Source organism: Vigna unguiculata, chromosome 3 (genome assembly GCF_037176805.1).
Source record: "Vigna unguiculata cultivar grain cowpea cultivar isolate G323 ecotype 2 chromosome 3, ASM3717680v1, whole genome shotgun sequence".
Lineage (NCBI taxonomy): Eukaryota > Viridiplantae > Streptophyta > Magnoliopsida > Fabales > Fabaceae > Vigna > Vigna unguiculata.
In genome coordinates, this window is record NC_140794.1 from 11,412,217 (window position 1) to 11,429,683 (window position 17,467).

Below are 17,467 nucleotides of genomic sequence, written 5' to 3' on the forward strand. Positions count from 1 at the left end.
TAAATACAGAGAGTCATAGTAAAATTGACAGAGAAGTAAAAACTGGTGTCACTTTAGACCCAACAGGGTTCGTGGTGTTTCATGCTATGTGAAGACCGCTGAAGATGTCATTGGCCTCAACGAGTTTTGGATCTTTGCATGCCAACCCGTTCACCAACACTGCCATAATATTCATCAAAAACCATGGTGAACATAAACTTTAAAGTAATATTATTACATGTAACTATCATAAAAGAAAATAATCATAAAAAAATAACTTTTGTATCTGCTATATATACCTTTCTCTTGTGGGTCTGCCACACAGAAATCTTGGAATGTACTGGTAGCAGCTGCTAGAATAACTGAAAGTGAAAGAGCCAAAACTGTCAGAAAAAATGAGGGAATAGCCATTTGAGAATAGCACAAAAGCACTATACTCGTCGAGCTCCACTTTGACGGCGAGAAGTGGTTGGTGCTGCTCCGGGTAACCGCGACGTGAAGAAAGGAGGGGGAGGCGAGCAGCGTTGCCACGACGTGAAGAAAGGAGGGGCAGAAGCTAACACCACTAAGAGTGATAAGTGGCGGTGAAGGAATTGCACCTATGGCTCAACCTCAGTTTCACAAAATTGAGAAACGGATCTCAAGATCCGTTTTAGCTTCTTTATTTTTTTAGTTTTTTCTTTAAACGGATTTTGCAAATCCGTTTCACAAAAACCAAAAACGGATTTCAATTTCCGTTTTGTTGTTTTTTTGTTTTTAATGAGTGTGTGTTTTCACTGAAACGGATGTTGAAATCCGCTTCAGAGAAGTGTGAAACGAATCTTAAAATTCGTTTCATTAAATTTTCAAAAATATTTAGTGAAACGGATGTCGAAATCCGTTTCACACTTCTCTGAAACGGATTTGGACATCCGTTTGGTAAAAAAAGCCATATAAAACAGAAACGGATGCTGAAATCTGTTTTAGAGAAGTATGAAACGGATCTCAAAATCTGTTTCATTAAAAAATTTAATGAAACGGATTTTGAAATCCGTTTCATACTTCTCTAAAACGGATTTCAACATCCGTTTCAGTGAAAAACCCAGAAAATGACTAAATCTGTTTCGCATTGTATTGAACATCAGTCATCATCACAAAATGAAATATAACTCCATACAACAGAGAAAGATTCCAAAAGACCATTAATAAAAAACGAATACTAATCTGGAACGTGCAAAGAACGAGGAAAGCTTTAAAAAATTTGAACCACGTGTGGATGACCTTGGAGAGTTTGGAGCACCTGAAGCAGGACCCAGTTTACACAGAATGAAACCAGGGACCACTACACTGCAAAAGAACTTTCAAATGAAAATGAAAGAGAGAAAGTTGGGACCACTGCTCTGAGAATAATAATGAGACCGGAGGAAGGAGAAGAAAGAACAGAGGAAGAAGAAAGAGAACGGAGGAATGAGAAATACATGAATTGGAGGTGCAGCACGCCGTAAATACCAATCAGCCGAAGTAAATTTAGTTTAATTATCTCAATCACCGAGACAGGTAAAAAATTAATTAGGGTCAATTATGTCATTTTTGGAGGTACTGAAGAATCTTTGGGGGTGCAGGGAGAAGCCCCCATATCTGGTTAGACTAAAATGGACCAGACTGACCTGTTTTGCCAGTAATATGTTTTATATATAACGTAACAAATTAACTATATAATAAAATAAGAAAAAATAAAATTATAAATAATTATAATAAAAGTATAACTAACAAAAATAATATATTTATAACATCGTAATAGTAATAGAATTTTAAAATGATAAGAATATTAAATTTATGAATAACAATTAAAATAATAATACAATTAAAAATATAGTATTAATAACAAATATTATTAATTAACAGAAAATTACATAAATAATAAAAATAATAATTAAATTAAAATAATAGTAATAATAATACCATAAAATCGCAAAAATAAACATAAAAAAATCATAATTTAATATTTAATTAAAATTAATTTATATAAAAATAATTTAGTCAATTTATATATATATATATATATATATATATATATATATACTTCTTTTTAAAAAAAATTATCATAACAATCAAATGACTTTGATCTTTTTAATATTTTTTTAATTTAAACGATCTCAGCTTTTACTATTTATTTATTTCTTCCTTTTACGGTCTATTGAATTTACTTTCTAATCCTGCAATATTAGCGTCGAGAAGATGTGGTTAATTTGGTTTACTATTTTTATTTTGTATGCTATTCAAGTTGAGAATTGTCTTCGTTCATCGTTTAAATCAGTGTTATTGGGCACATGACCCAAACAAAAATAAGATAAAATTGCCTATCAAGCGTCTGACTTTCTATTCAAGTCTTCTGTTACAAAACATTCAAGAATCAAACCAAGTTGGCCTCACCACCACACCTTTCATTCATTCAATGTCAAAGAACACCAGACAGAGACCATTATAATAAAAAGATTTTTCGACAAAACTTTTCTGAGAAAGTCTTAACAATGTCTACATGTTACCCCTTAATTGGATCAATATTCTTTTTTAAAATAATTTATTATGATTTGAAAAGGAAAGAGAAAGATTTGATAAAGACTTAATCATCATTTTTGTTTATGCATCACCGTGTAAGATCAAATCATAATTGCGTAAACAGACAGAACGAGATTACTTTTTTGTGTTAAAAATAATAATAAATTTATCTGGACTTAAATACTAGAGTCTATGTTTATTTATAATATGAATATACTCGTAAACAATTTCAATCGTGAATCAACTGACATGACATTGTTACAGTAAACACAGTGTTGAATGTGAATTCTGAATATGCAACTAAATGTAATACTCATGCAAAATTTTGTCGGTATTATCTCCTGAAATATTCATTTAGGAAATATACCCGTAGTTTCAAAGAAGACTAAAAACAAGGAAACTATTCAAACTTAAAACGTGGTGATTAAACTAAGCATAAATCAGAGAACAAGACTGCTAAAGAAGAAACAAGACAAGCATATTTGACCATACCATTTCCATGGAGGCCAGAATGAATTCTCCAGCCATGGCAGCATCTCAGTACTGCAAGAACATTTATGTACGTGTTTCTTTTCATGTAACATTAACACTCTTGCTTTTTGTAATACACCATGCAGCTTCATTAGAGTTCAACTATCAGCAACTTGGTGACCATGGAGACTTCTTCAATACTTCGGGAGATGTTAAACCTCAAGAAGGAGTGCTCAAACTCACCAACAATGAAACATTCAGTTATGGTAGAGTCATATATCACAAACTATTGAATCTTTGGGACAAAAACTCAGGGAAAGTCACGGATTTCACTACCCGTTTCTCCTTTAGAATCAACGCCGCAAATCAAACCCTAGCAGATGGCATCGCCTTCTTTCTGGCACACCCAAACCTTCCAGAGTCCCAAAGAGATGGAGCTGGTTTTGGTCTTGCCAGCCGTGATCAACTGAGTACTCTAAACTACCCAAAGGACTTTCCTTTTGTAGCAGTGGAATTTGATACCTATGTTAATGGATGGGATCCTAATTATCCCCATGTGGGTATCGATGTTAATTTAATCGCCAGTTCTGACACTGCACAGTGGTTCACCGGCTTGGATGAGAGAGGATATGATGCTGATATTAGTTTCGATTCCAGTTCAAACAAATTGAGCGTCACCTTCAGTGGGTATAAAGATGGCGTCGTAGTTAAAGGGAACCTATCCTCTGTGGTCAATCTGAAAGATGTCTTACCTGAATGGGTTGAATTTGGGTTTTCTGCAGCAACAGGGATTTATTTCAACGAATATGCTCTTAGCTCGTGGTCCTTCAACTCTAGTTTAGACACGGAACCACAAAAGGGTGGAAGCAAAAGAAGGCTGGTCATAGGGCTGAGCCTTGGACTTGGTGCAGCTATTTTAATTGTTATTGTGGGGGTAACTTTTCTTGTGAGATGGATGCTGAGGACTACAGGTATGGAAGATACCTCACTTTTTGACCATGCCATGGACCATGATTTCGAAAAAGTCTCTCTACCCAAGAGGTTTTCCTATGAAGAACTAGCCACAGCAACTAATAACTTCGCAACAGAAAACAAAATAGGACAGGGAGGTTTTGGAGCCGTCTACATGGGATTTATGAGAGAGTTGAATACCTATGTTGCTATCAAGAAGGTATCTCGAGGATCTAGACAAGGGGTGAAAGAGTATATGTCTGAAGTAAAGATCTTTGGTCAACTGAGGCATAAGAATTTGGTTCAACTCTTTGGGTGGTGCCATCAGCATGAGGACCTGCTGCTGATTTATGAGTTCATGGAAAATGGAAGCTTGGATTCTTATCTGTTCAAGGGAAAAGGCCTGCTGACATGGAAGGTGAGATATAATATTGCGAGAGGGTTGGCATCAGCATTGTTATACCTGCATGAAGAGTGGGAAGAATGTGTGCTTCACAGAGACATAAAATCCAGCAATGTTATGTTGGATTCTAATTTTAACACAAAGCTTGGAGATTTTGGGTTAGCCAGACTAATGGATCATGGGACAGAATCTAAAACAACTGGTTTAGCAGGAACAATCGGGTATTTGCCTCCTGAAGCAACCACAAGAGGCAAGGCTAGTAGGGAATCTGATGTATTCAGTTTTGGAGTAGTGGCTTTGGAGATAGCATGTGGTAGAAAAGCAATTGAATCTAATATGAAGGAAGAAGAGATATATTTGGTGGATTGGGTTTGGAAACTCCATGGCATGGGTGATGTGCTTAAAGCTTCTGATCCAAGCTTATATGGACACTTTGATGAGAAGGAAATGGAGATTTTAGTGAAAGTTGGGCTTTGGTGCACTCACACAGATTACCTTCTGAGGCCTACCATGAGGCAAGCAGTTCAAGTGCTTAGTTTTGAAGTGGCAGTGCCTACACTGACGCCACGGGTGCCATTCTTTGCCAATAACACATCATTCAGCTCTATGGACTCTATCACTCCTGCTTTTGCAAATAACCAACCTCTCTCTTCACAGTCCGCCACAACTCTTGAACTCGGTTCTCCCGGAGCTGCACATTTGCATACTTACTAAGTTTCATATTTATTTCTATTGCCTTTTTTTCTGCATGTGTCACATTCTATCTTTAGCTTTTCAATATTTTCTCGTCAATTTGTTTTCTTCATACAATTTCAAGTTAAAAACTCGCTTTGCCAATTCGTAGTATCACAAAGGATGCTTGAAGTGTTGTTTTACACAGGGTTATTGATATCCAATAATGAAAAATATCGATGATCAAAACAATCTTTGTAAAGTTATAATGAAAAGGCTAAAATATTCCGTTGGTCTTCGTTTTTGTCGTAGAATCTCAATTTGTTCATCGTATTTTTATTAGTCTCAATTAGATCCTCATTTTTGTAAATTAGTATCAATTAGGTCCTTTCCGTTAGTAGAGAACTAACACAGTTAAGTATGTGTTACGTGTCAGCTCCTCGTTTGTTTGGATTTTTTTATTTATTTTTTTTGAATTTTTAATTTTTTTTTTAATTTTTTTTAATTTTTTTTAAAAAAATATTTATGTCATGTGTCACTTCTCACTTCTGTAGTGTGCCACGTGTCAATCTAATATGATAACACGTGTCAAATTAATGTATGAATCTCAATTTGGTTCTCATATTTGTTAAATTGATTTGATTTGAGTCCCAATTTTTTTTTTTAATTTTCAATTTCAGACACTCCAAATTTAGACCAAATTTTACTTTTATATAATGTTATGATTATTTTTATTAAAATTTATATTTATATTAAATATTTTAATAATATTAATTATATTTAATATTAAAATTTTAAATATATTTATTTTAATTTTTTATAAAATTGTTTTAAAATTTTACATTTGAAATTATAAAATTGTTATTTTTAAGCCAACTCTAAAATATTGTTGATATTGAATATTATACAAATATTTCGAATATAAATTTATTAATCTATATATTTATAATTTTAAAATAAAATTTAAATAAATTTTAATGTAAAATATAAATTTAAATAAATTAAATGTTGTTAAAAATATGTAATAGAAATATCACTTGTAATAAAAGTATCATCATTACATTTATAAAAAAAATTAAATTTGTTCTAAATTTGGAGCACATGAAATTAAAATTATTTTAAAAAAATTTGGGACTAAAATCAAATCAAATTAACAAATATAAAGATCAAATTAGATTCATACAATAACTTGACACGTGTCACCATATTAGATTGACACGTGACACACTACAAACGTGACACGTGGCATAAATATTTTTTAAAAAAAAATTTAAAAAATTTAAAAAAAATTCAAAAAAATTCAAAAAAAATAAAATAAAAATTCAAAAAAACGAGAAGTTGACACGTGGCACCTACTTAACGGTGTTAGTTCTCTACTAACGGAAAGGACCTAATTGATACTAATTTACAAAAATGAGGACCTAATTGAGACTAATAAAAATACGAGGACCAAATTGAGATTTTGCTACAAAAACGAGGACCAACGGAGTATTTTAACCTAATGAAAACTATAACGGATTATGGTAGAAATATTACACTAAAAATTATGTAATACTGCCGCATATGATTTTAATACAAAAGTAACGATATTATGTTTAAAAATTCAATTAATAATAACATCATTTCAAAATACCATAAATTTAAAGTTCAAAACATAAAATAAAAACAAATCATAAAATAAATTGTATTAAGTTTCTAATAATCAAATTCTTTTTCAATCCCAACATAATTGTCTTTAATGTCATCATCCAAATGGGCATATTCCTCCTTCACTTCTCCTTCTTAGAAACCTCAAAGTTAAATAATCTTTTAAATTTGGAATCAAAGATATCATTCAATTCATTTTGAACCCTAATTTGAGTATTCTATTTACCCTTCCTTGCTTGTGTAGGAGTTGGAGTTGCACGTTGACCTTTCTTAGAAGCATGGGAAGATCTAATAAGAATACCACTACATGATAATTGCTTTCTTTTATTAGTTGCTTGTCTCCTTCTATGAACTATTAGTTCTCCAATACTTTTCATAAGTGGGATCATCATATAAAAATCAAACTCCTTACCCTCCCTTTTCATTGTCGTTATCTTCATCAACTTTTTTCACTAACCACTCATTACATTCATCGATACCATTCAATAGAATACAGTATATTTCATCCCTAATATTGTATCTTTGAGCAAGATGTTGATTATACTTTATATAAACCAAATCGCGTAACCTTTTGTGATTTAGCCTAGTCTTTTTCTTTGAATGAATCTGCATTATGAATAAGTAATATGTGAATTAATTTCTTTCTACACTTTACAAATAAGATAACAATGAAATGAGTCATGTCTTATTACTTGCTTAAAAACACTCTAATTTTGCTCACATCTCAATGAATTATATGTCAAACTTAAATTTTGGTTACTAGTTTTTGTAAGTTGGGATTGCATGTCCATAATTCTTCCACCATTGACCTACAAAAACAAAACAAAAAAATAATTTAGAATTAACCATTATATCTTACCGCAATTTAGAAAGTGTTTGAGTATCTCTTACTACAATGGTTAGATTCAACTCAGATATCTATATCATTTAAGTTTGTTTCTTACTTGATCAATACAAATCAATGTATAATAACAAATTGTTACCCATTTATATTCTTACACTTTATATAAGGTGTCTTTACCACAACAATTCTCTGGTTTTGTTTTAAAAAAAAAACGAGATAAACAACTGCAATTAAACGGCCATTAAAGCTTACTTTGATAGGTACAAACCTTATAACATGTTTTTTAGAGTTAAGTTTTAGAGACAAAAAAAAAATACACAAACTGTTTAATTTTTATATATTTATATATATATATATATATATAGTAAATGGTTAACACACGTTAATATATTTCACCATCTCTCATTTTTCCTATATCTGAATTAATCTAAAAAAGTATTCACAATTGTTATAATATATCACAAGATCTATCTACCTCATGATGTATTGTTTATCATATTCTTCATTGTAGCCTTTTGAATTTACATGTAATCAATCAAATTTATATACAATATATGTGATACAAAAATTTAATTTATTATATATTGAGTTAACGGGTCAATTAATGATTTATGGATTCAACTTTGAATTCATTAACTCGAGATCTTGGTAGCCAAGGTTCGTACTCAAGGAAGATCATGGTAGGTAGACTGGATGGTATTAAAAATGATATTAAAAGCAAAGTTAACAAAGACAAGGATACAATTAAACAAAAAAACAACGAGAAGAATCCAAGTAATAAACTAAAATTATTTTTTAAAATTCACTTAAATAAGGTAAAGCAAAAACTCAATTCAAATTTATCTATTATAAAGAAAATGATTTAAATACTAATTATTTATTTTGTTGAATTTGTTTAATTTAAGGAACGTTATTAAAAAAATTAAATCAGTATTTAAATCTAAAATTATTAAAGCTACCACAACACTAAAATCAATTTAATATAAAAGAAATCAGCGAGAATTCCAATTAATATTTTCTCTTAACATTATCATCTGTACTTGTGCTAATTCTTACCGGTAAACATTACCAAAGGTTTTCAATATTAAAAAACCATTTCGACAACATCATACAATATTGTAACAAATATTCATTTCTATATATATATATATATATATATATATATATATATATATATATATATATATATATATATATATATATATATATATATATATATATATAATAAGTTATTTATTGTTTTTATTTACACACTAAGAATAATCTTATAGTTTTTATTCACTATAAGTCTCAAATTATTATTATACCAACCGATAAAATGGAACAAAATCCACTCAGAGATGCACGCCAAAACAATAATTAAGAGAAGAAATTGCTCCTTGCACAATTAAAATAGGTAAGGGAAAAGAAGATAAAGTTTGTAATGTTTCGATCATTATATTAAAACTGATTTTATATCGGAATTTGCAATACAAGGAATACTCGCCTAAGTTTGCATTCATTTAAATCTGTACTTTGTCTAAATTCACATTTGAAAAATAAAAATTATAGAATCAATAATTTTTTGACACGTAAAGTTATTTGATGTTACATTATATATATATATATATATATATATATATATATATATATATATATATATATATATATGTGTGTGTGTGTGTGTGTAGAGAGAGATAGATAGATAGAGAAAGAAAATATATGAATAAAATAAAATAAGTTTCTCTTGTAAATATCTTATATGCGTATAATCTTAAAGAATTGTTAACACTCATATACAATAATATTTCATATTGTAACATGACTCATATTTTATATTATACTATGACTCTTAAAATTTTACTAAGTCAGCATCACAATTAAGTTCGCATTCCAATTAAATTTATATCAAACTATCAAGATCAAAATATAGACTTAAGCGAATGTTTATTGTACATTCTATAGAATGTTAATAAACTATAACCAATGAAATAAATTTCAATCACATCTCATTAAGTTTTTGCAAGTTATGCTGATTTTTTTTTTAATTTATATAAACATTTTGTTTCAAAATATTATATTATTACTCTTATTTTATATTATATATGTAAATCCTTCAATTTGGAAAAAAATATATTACACTCGTAATCTTAATAAAAGATACTACTATAATAAAGAAACAAAAAAATTTAAATATAAATTAAGAAAGAACAATTTAAGTAGCAAGACAAAGTTAAATAAACTTAAAAACAAAGGTTCCAACAACATCAGAGTTGGATTGGATTCAATTTTCATTTCACCTATAATCCATATAATATATACTTTAAAATCAAACAACATTATTAATAGGGGTCGACATCCTGATGAATTAGATTGGATTTAGTTTCAATTTTATTAATTCAGTACAATTCAAATTTAATATTTTCAAAATTATATTTAATTTAATGGATTAATCAAATACAGATTGTGGGTTAACTTGAACAAATTATTCAAATTTATTTGATATTGAATCAGATTTCTTTTCAAAAGGTTATACTTGTAGTTTAGTTTTAAATAAAAGAAATAAATTAACTAAATTTGTAGTAAAGAAAAATCACATCAAATGATCTTAATAATTTATGTTTGTAATACACTATAAACTTATATAATTTATTATTATATTTTAATAAAAACATATAATATCAAAACTAAAATTTAAAATATATCTACAATTTTGTAGATATTTAAAATTCCCTAAAATCATTATCATTTTATCTGTTACCCGTTGACCCTACTCAACCTAATTGAAAACGTCCAATTTTTTCTCTGGATACTACAGGGATTGAGATTTATTGTTGAGGCCTAGATGCCAGAATATTTTAATGTTTAATCCCTGACTTTTTTAGGGTGCAATAATGGTGTATAATACATTTTAGAAGTAACAAATAGTTATGACTTGTTTCAAGAAAGATGAAATGGGTAAAAATGAAAATAAAATATGTATAGGAGTAAAAACAACAATCTTAAAAATTGTGAGATTTACTATTCTTTATCTTTTCCATTATATTTTTGCCTTTTACTAAATTAAATAAAATCCGCAATTTTAATGATTTTTCTTATTATTTCCTATCTATTTTACTCTACCAAATTACTAAATATTCAATTTTACTATTTACTCTTTTGTTCAACTTATTTCTTTAGTATTTTTATTTTCTTTATTTTTCTCGTTAAAGCCAAACAGAAAATTAAAGTTCGGAGAGTAAAATCAATTGCTTTAGATGTCCTTTTTAAATATATATATATATATATATATATATATATATATATATATATATATATATATATATATATATATATATAAAAATATGTTATTTTAACTTGTTGTTTTGGTAATATGATCGTATAGTCTTTTAATTATAGTCTGTCATGAAAATTTTGCTAATTTTTATTGTAATTAATTATATTATATAATATTTTTACAATAACTTCTAATTGATGGTATGAATTGTTTGCACGAACAAAATATCAAGCTAAAGTGTTTTATATTACTTAATAAAAAAAATATTTTCAATGTATCTAAAATATGTTAATTTCAATTTAGTCTTTTTAAAAATATTGTTGTTTATTTTTTTTAATTTAAAACAGATAATGATATCTCTACACCCCAACAAATTTACATCAGCTATTAATATTCATTATTTTTTTACAATTAAAAAACATATTTTGTAGTTATTATATTAATCTTAAAAGCATATAAGCATATTTTACATTACTGTTTGGTTTTTTCCTTATAAAAAGTGACAAATATGTGATAGATGATACCTAGATTTGGTTACAAATGCTTGAAGAAATGGCATGGAATTCAGCCGTTGACAAGGTAAGAGGAACCGTGGGATATTGTAAATGCCATTTTTTTTGTTGGAAATTTCTTAATTAATTTATTTATTTGTTTGTTGTAGTTGTGGAAGATAACTTCAATTAAACTCAGCGGTCCCCAACAACTTTTATAGACTTCTTTACGTGTAATTTGACAACTTCAATTAATTAATTAATCGAAGCATTGACCACCTCAAACTTAAAATTTAGTACTTTCTACCTATCACATCATCCTTTTTTAGAAAAGGATATCATCTATCACTATTATTTGTTTTTTTTTCCTTATAAATATCTCTTTATAAATATAAAAGTTTAAATTTTTAAAATTATATTATTGATTAAATATATTTTTAATTTTTAACTTTGACGTAAAATTAGAATTGATTTATGTTTTAAACTTTGGTATATTTTGATCATCCAACTTAATGAATAGATATATTTTCTTAATCTAATTATATTATTTCTTTTTTTTTGTTTGGCATGTTAACTGCATTTTAAAATGAGATTGAATCTTGACTTTTTAGTTTAAATGTCATGTTGAAACACGGTTTAACAAGAAAAAAAAAAGTAACATTACTAGATTAAAAGAAATATTACTATTCATTTTTTAAATTTGAAGATTCTCAAATTTTAATTTAGGTTTTGAATTAAAACGTACCTGACCCTTATTTTGTTTATAAAATATGTTCTCAAGTCAATGCAATATGTATCGAAGTATATTTTTAATTTATTAGACCAAGGACGAAAGAGTGAACACAACACTTCCAAACAACAAATGACCTGCAATTTCTTTCTAGAAATCATGTTTCTAACTTGAGAAATTTCGGTGGAATTGCTATTTAGAGGGTTTCACATGGAATACACAAGGTGGTTCAAATAGCTATTAAACTTCCATTTTTCATCCTTCTTTTCGTAGAGGGTTCATTCCCCCGTGTTTGACTCATTCAATCGTAAAAGAGTGAACAATAATGTTAAACAACAAAACAAGTATCATTAACTACAACTCCAGAAGCACCTACCCCAACCAAAACCATATTTGTGGTATTCCATTTTCCATTGCACCCAACATCATTTCTCCAGTCATGGCAGCATCTTGCTACTGTAAGAAAAGTTATGTACATGCTTTTTTTCATGTAACATTAACACTCTTGCTTCTCGTAACACCTCATGCAGCTTCATTAGAATTCAACTATCAGCAAGTTGGTTACACTGTAAACGACTTCATTTTCTCGGGAGATGTTAAAGCTCAGGAAGGAATCCTCCAACTCACCATTCCTAAGCCAGATAGTTATGGTAGAGTGGTATATAACAAATTATTGCATCTTTGGGACAAGAGCTCAGGAAAGGTTGCAGATTTCACTACCCAATTCTATTTTACCATCAACGCCGGAAATGAAACCAAGCCGGGAGATGGAATCACCTTCTTTCTCGCAGATCCAAAGTTTCCAGACTCTGAAATAGATGGAAGTGGTATTGGTCTCGCTAGCCGTACGCAACTGAGGACTAAAAATTACGCAAAGGATTATCCTTTTGTAGCAGTGGAATTTGATACCATGGCTAATGACTGGGATCCGAAATATGATCATGTGGGTATCGATGTCAATGCTATTAACACTACTCACACTACAGAGTGGTACACTAGCATGGATGAAAGAGGGTATGATGCTGAAATTACTTTTGAATCTGCGTCAAACAGATTAAGTGCCACCTTCACTGGATATAAGAATAATTCCAAATTTGAACAGACCTTGTTCGCAGTGGTCAATTTGAGTGATATCTTACCTGAATGGGTTGAATTTGGTTTCTCTTCGGCAACAGGATACACTTATGAGGAACATACTCTTAGTTCATGGTCCTTCAACTCTAGTTTGGAGATTGAACAAGACAAGGGTGGAAGCAAAAGAGGGCTGGTGATAGGGCTGAGCGTTGGACTTGGAGTAGGTGTTTTAATTGCTCTTTTGGGGGTAGCTTTTCTTGTGAGATGGATGCTGAGGACTAGAGGAAGAGAAGATGTCTCCCTTTTCGACCATGCTATGGACAATGATTTCGAAAAAGTCTCTGTACCCAAGAAGTTTTCCCATGAAGAACTGGCCAGAGCAACTAATAACTTCGCAACAGAAAACAAAATAGGACAGGGAGGTTTTGGGGCCGTCTACAGGGGATTTATAAGAGAGTTGAACACCTATGTTGCCATCAAGAAGGTGTCTCGTGGATCTAGACAAGGGGTGAAAGAGTATATGTCTGAAGTAAAGATCTTTGGTCAACTGAGGCATAAGAATTTGGTTCAACTCTTTGGGTGGTGCCATCAGCATGAGGACCTGCTGCTGATTTATGAGTTCATGGAAAATGGAAGCTTGGATTCTTATCTGTTCAAGGGAAAAGGCCTGCTGACATGGAAGGTGAGATATAATATTGCCAGAGGGTTGGCATCAGCATTGTTATACCTGCATGAAGAGTGGGAAGAATGTGTGCTTCACAGAGACATAAAATCCAGCAATGTTATGTTGGATTCTAATTTTAACACAAAGCTTGGAGATTTTGGGTTAGCCAGACTAATGGATCATGGGACAGGATCCAAAACAACTGGTTTAGCAGGAACAATCGGGTATTTGCCTCCTGAAGCTACCACAAGAGGCAAGGCTAGTAGGGAATCTGATGTATTCAGCTTTGGAGTAGTGGCTTTGGAGATAGCATGTGGTAGAAAAGCAATTGAATCTAATATGAAGGAAGAACAGATATATTTGGTGGATTGGGTTTTGGAACTCCATAGCATTGGTGAAGTCCTTAAAGCCTCTGATCCAAGCTTATATGGACACTTTGATGAGAAGGAAATGGAGACGTTGATGATAGTTGGGCTTTGGTGCACTCACACAGAGTACCTCCAGAGACCTACCATTAGGCAAGTTGTTCAGATGCTTAATTTTGAAGCTCCATTGCCCATTCTCACACAAAGAGGATCAGTCTATAATGCATCTTTCAGTTCTATGGCTTCTAGGACTCATGCTTTTGCGAATAACCAACCTCTGTCTTCAACTTCAAGCAGTAGTGTATTCACAGGATCCTCACAATCCACCACAACTCTTGAAATCATTACTCCAACAGCTGCACATTTGCATACCTACTGAGTTTGATACGTTTTCTATTCATCTTTTTTTTTTTTTCTTTTCTTAGTGAAATTCTGTCATATCATATGTATGTTCTTCCTACAATTTCAAGCCTAAATCTGGCCCTGCCATTGTGTAATGTTATAAAAGATTCTTCAACAGATCTAATATCGTTCTCTATTTTTTTTCCTGCCACGACTAGTTTATAACTCATTGTCACAGAAAGGAGAATAAGAAGAGGGAGTAGAAAGCGTCCAAGAAAAAGCAGAAATTAATGTAAACTTGACTTATTTGGAAGAGTTGTGAGACAACTCTTGCAATTAGTAAGAAGCTGACATCTCCAATCAAACACTTTAAAACAATAAAATTCTTCTTCCTTAGTCAACATGAGATTTAAAATTTACACAAAAATGAACCTAACAAAACCATTAAAAGATCTAGCAACCATATCAATGTTTTATCCTCCTTGAAAAATTTATTCTTCACTTTGTTTAATCCAAATTGCAGATGATTTTGTTGGATTTGCCCCACAAAACGCTACCTGATTCCATGTCATAGACGGTCCATTCATCAGCCACAGGGTGTCTAAAATAGATGCAGTTCCTCCTACATCCTACTTCACTGGCCAACACAGATACACCACAATTACTTCCCACAAACACTGCTCTTTCCCCAACACTCTCCACCTTAAACCAAGAGAGTCTACCCGTATTCAGTTGATAAACCTCGACACCGTCCACACCATGCACCCTCGATTTTCTTGATAAAATAAAAACCAGCAAAATTTCTCCCTCAGACTCCACCAAATATTCTCTGAAATGGTTTGAAGAAACCGAAGGAACTATCCTTGTGCCACTTAAATCAGTGACTCTAGCAACAGAATCAACGGCTTCAATAACCACAAGACTCCCCTGAACACTTAAAGCATAGAACTTTCCTTGAAATCCGATTGCATTAGTGAATTGCACAACCTTTTGTTGGCTCCCTAATGGCTCGGTGAGGGTACAATCTTGCATGGTCCATTGAGACTCTGGTGTTATCCATGAACCGTTAGACCTTACTTTTAGTTTGCAAAATGCAAAAGCTGGTTGACTAATTCCTGTTAGGATCATAACTGCGCAATTATGATCTTCAGGTGGTGAAGAAAGCACAGCGAGTTTAATTGGTACCTTGGGATCCCACAAAGGAAGACGAAACGTTTCTCTCTGAGTTGGATTCCACAGATTGTACATGTAAAGTGGTTCAGCTTCAGCTATGAGGATGCCATTGGAGCACCCCACATAATTTTTCCAAGGGCACCTTGGCAGTGTTCTGAAGAAGGGTCTACGCCAGCACCCAAAGGGCATGTATGCATATGAAGTTTCGATGGAGCCACTTCGAGCAACGTGTCTACGGTACTTCTCAGTGTTTGTGGCATCAGGGTTGGAGAGTTGAATCCAAGGGAGTTTGGAATGTGGATTGCATTGCTTTGGTGGTGTTCTCCATGACTTGATTATGCCACCAACATTGATGTTCTTGTGGAGATTTGGGTTCTCTTCTATGATTTCATGCAAATTCTTCGGAAGGTCAAGCCAAGATTTTGATTTCTGATCTTGTTTGTTGCCTGGGTTTTGCTGGTTCTGCTGCTGATTTTTCTTGTTCTTTGCCTTCAGAGGCATTTTTGGAAATGAAAAGGACAAGATGGTTCAGTTGAGATTAAGATTGAACCAGGACGTGGACAATGACGAGGACAAGATCAAGATCCTTAATAACAAGTACTACGCGGACGTGGCTGCCAAGAAATTAATGGGCGTGGGCATCACGCTATAGCCAACCCATAAATCAATATTTATTTGTTATTTTTTACCTTAATATAGATCCTCTTATATTTCATTACCACAATATCGTTTTATTTTTTTCACTGGTGAAAATCGATTTTTTCAAGACTCCATTTCTATGCAGGCTTTTAATTTTTACTTCTGAAATGTATTAAAAAAATATTTAATAATTTAAAATAAGAATTTTGAAAATTAAATGTGTATACTCAATTAATAATTTTTTTTCAAATTATAAAATAATATGAATCATTAATGTCAATATAAATTATTTGCAACATAAAATATTAACCTAGTGAAAAAAATATATTTTTAAGAAAACTAGAATATTATTAATGTTAATAATAATTTTAGCAATTTAAATACATATATAAATATTAATTTTTGATGTAATAATTTCAAATAAAAATGTAAATGATGTATCTAGTTATTAAATTAATTATATTACTAATAATTATAATTTATTAGGAATATATATATATATATATATATATATATATATATATAATTAAGAATAATTAATAAACATTTAATTTTACAAAATTCATAGTTAAACACTAAATGAATTCTTACCTCAATAATTATTAATGCAGTTTTATGAAACAAACATACAATGCAAGATATAGGTATAAACGATCACTAAGAGGTTCACCGAGTTACAACAATTGTTGATGGTGACGTTGGAATGTGATAAATATATCTATTTTAGTATATGTGTTGATGAATGTAAGGTGGTGAGCGACATGTTCTGGACACATCCTGATGTCGTCAAGTTGTTAAATTCATTTAATATTGTGTTATTAATGGATAGTACTTACAAAACCAACAAACATCGGTTGCCATTGCTTGAGATTGTTGGTGTGACATCAACAAGATTAACTTTTTCATCCGTGTTTGCAATTTTATCAAGTGAAGGACAAAATAATTTCATTTCGCTCTTGAAAGGCTAAGAGGTCTCTTTATAACGTCCGAGGGTGGTGATAATGTCCGTTTTTACCTCTTTTTGTATGTTTATTGTCATGAATAAATCAACTTTTTCCTAACTTTTATCTTGTTATCCTCAAGTTTAGTGTGTTTTGTATTGTTTTGTGTTTTATTTGTTTTATGCTTGTTTTGCCTCTAATCTCTCTTCTAAGTGTGTTAAATAAGTTAATAGGAAACATTTGTGGTGGAAGAAAACAAGCAAGAACTCAAGGGAGCATGATTGGAC

The 17,467-nt window shown here is 30.9% G+C and overlaps 1 protein-coding gene and 2 pseudogenes across 1 annotated transcript; 2 read left to right on the forward strand and 1 right to left on the reverse strand.

The window, feature by feature from the left end:
* The first annotated feature begins 2,925 nt into the window (after nucleotides 1–2,925).
* Nucleotides 2,926–5,190, forward strand: LOC114179422 (L-type lectin-domain containing receptor kinase IX.1 pseudogene; annotated as a pseudogene).
* Nucleotides 5,191–12,094: 6,904 nt separating this feature from the next.
* Nucleotides 12,095–14,611, forward strand: LOC114179803 (L-type lectin-domain containing receptor kinase IX.1 pseudogene; annotated as a pseudogene).
* A 90-nt stretch (nucleotides 14,612–14,701) lies between these two features.
* Nucleotides 14,702–16,229, reverse strand: LOC146887470 (uncharacterized). The gene has a single exon (XM_085670241.1). The coding sequence runs from the start codon at nucleotides 16,099–16,101 to the stop codon at nucleotides 14,935–14,937; it is 1,167 nt and encodes a 388-aa protein (XP_085526367.1). The 5' UTR covers nucleotides 16,102–16,229; the 3' UTR covers nucleotides 14,702–14,934.
* Between the last annotated feature and the right edge of the window lie 1,238 nt (nucleotides 16,230–17,467).

Bases quoted from the DNA above. Each gene is read 5' to 3' on its own strand.
- LOC146887470 (XM_085670241.1), bottom strand. From the start codon at position 16,101: ATGCCTCTGAAGGCAAAGAACAAGAAAAATCAGCAGCAGAACCAGCAA.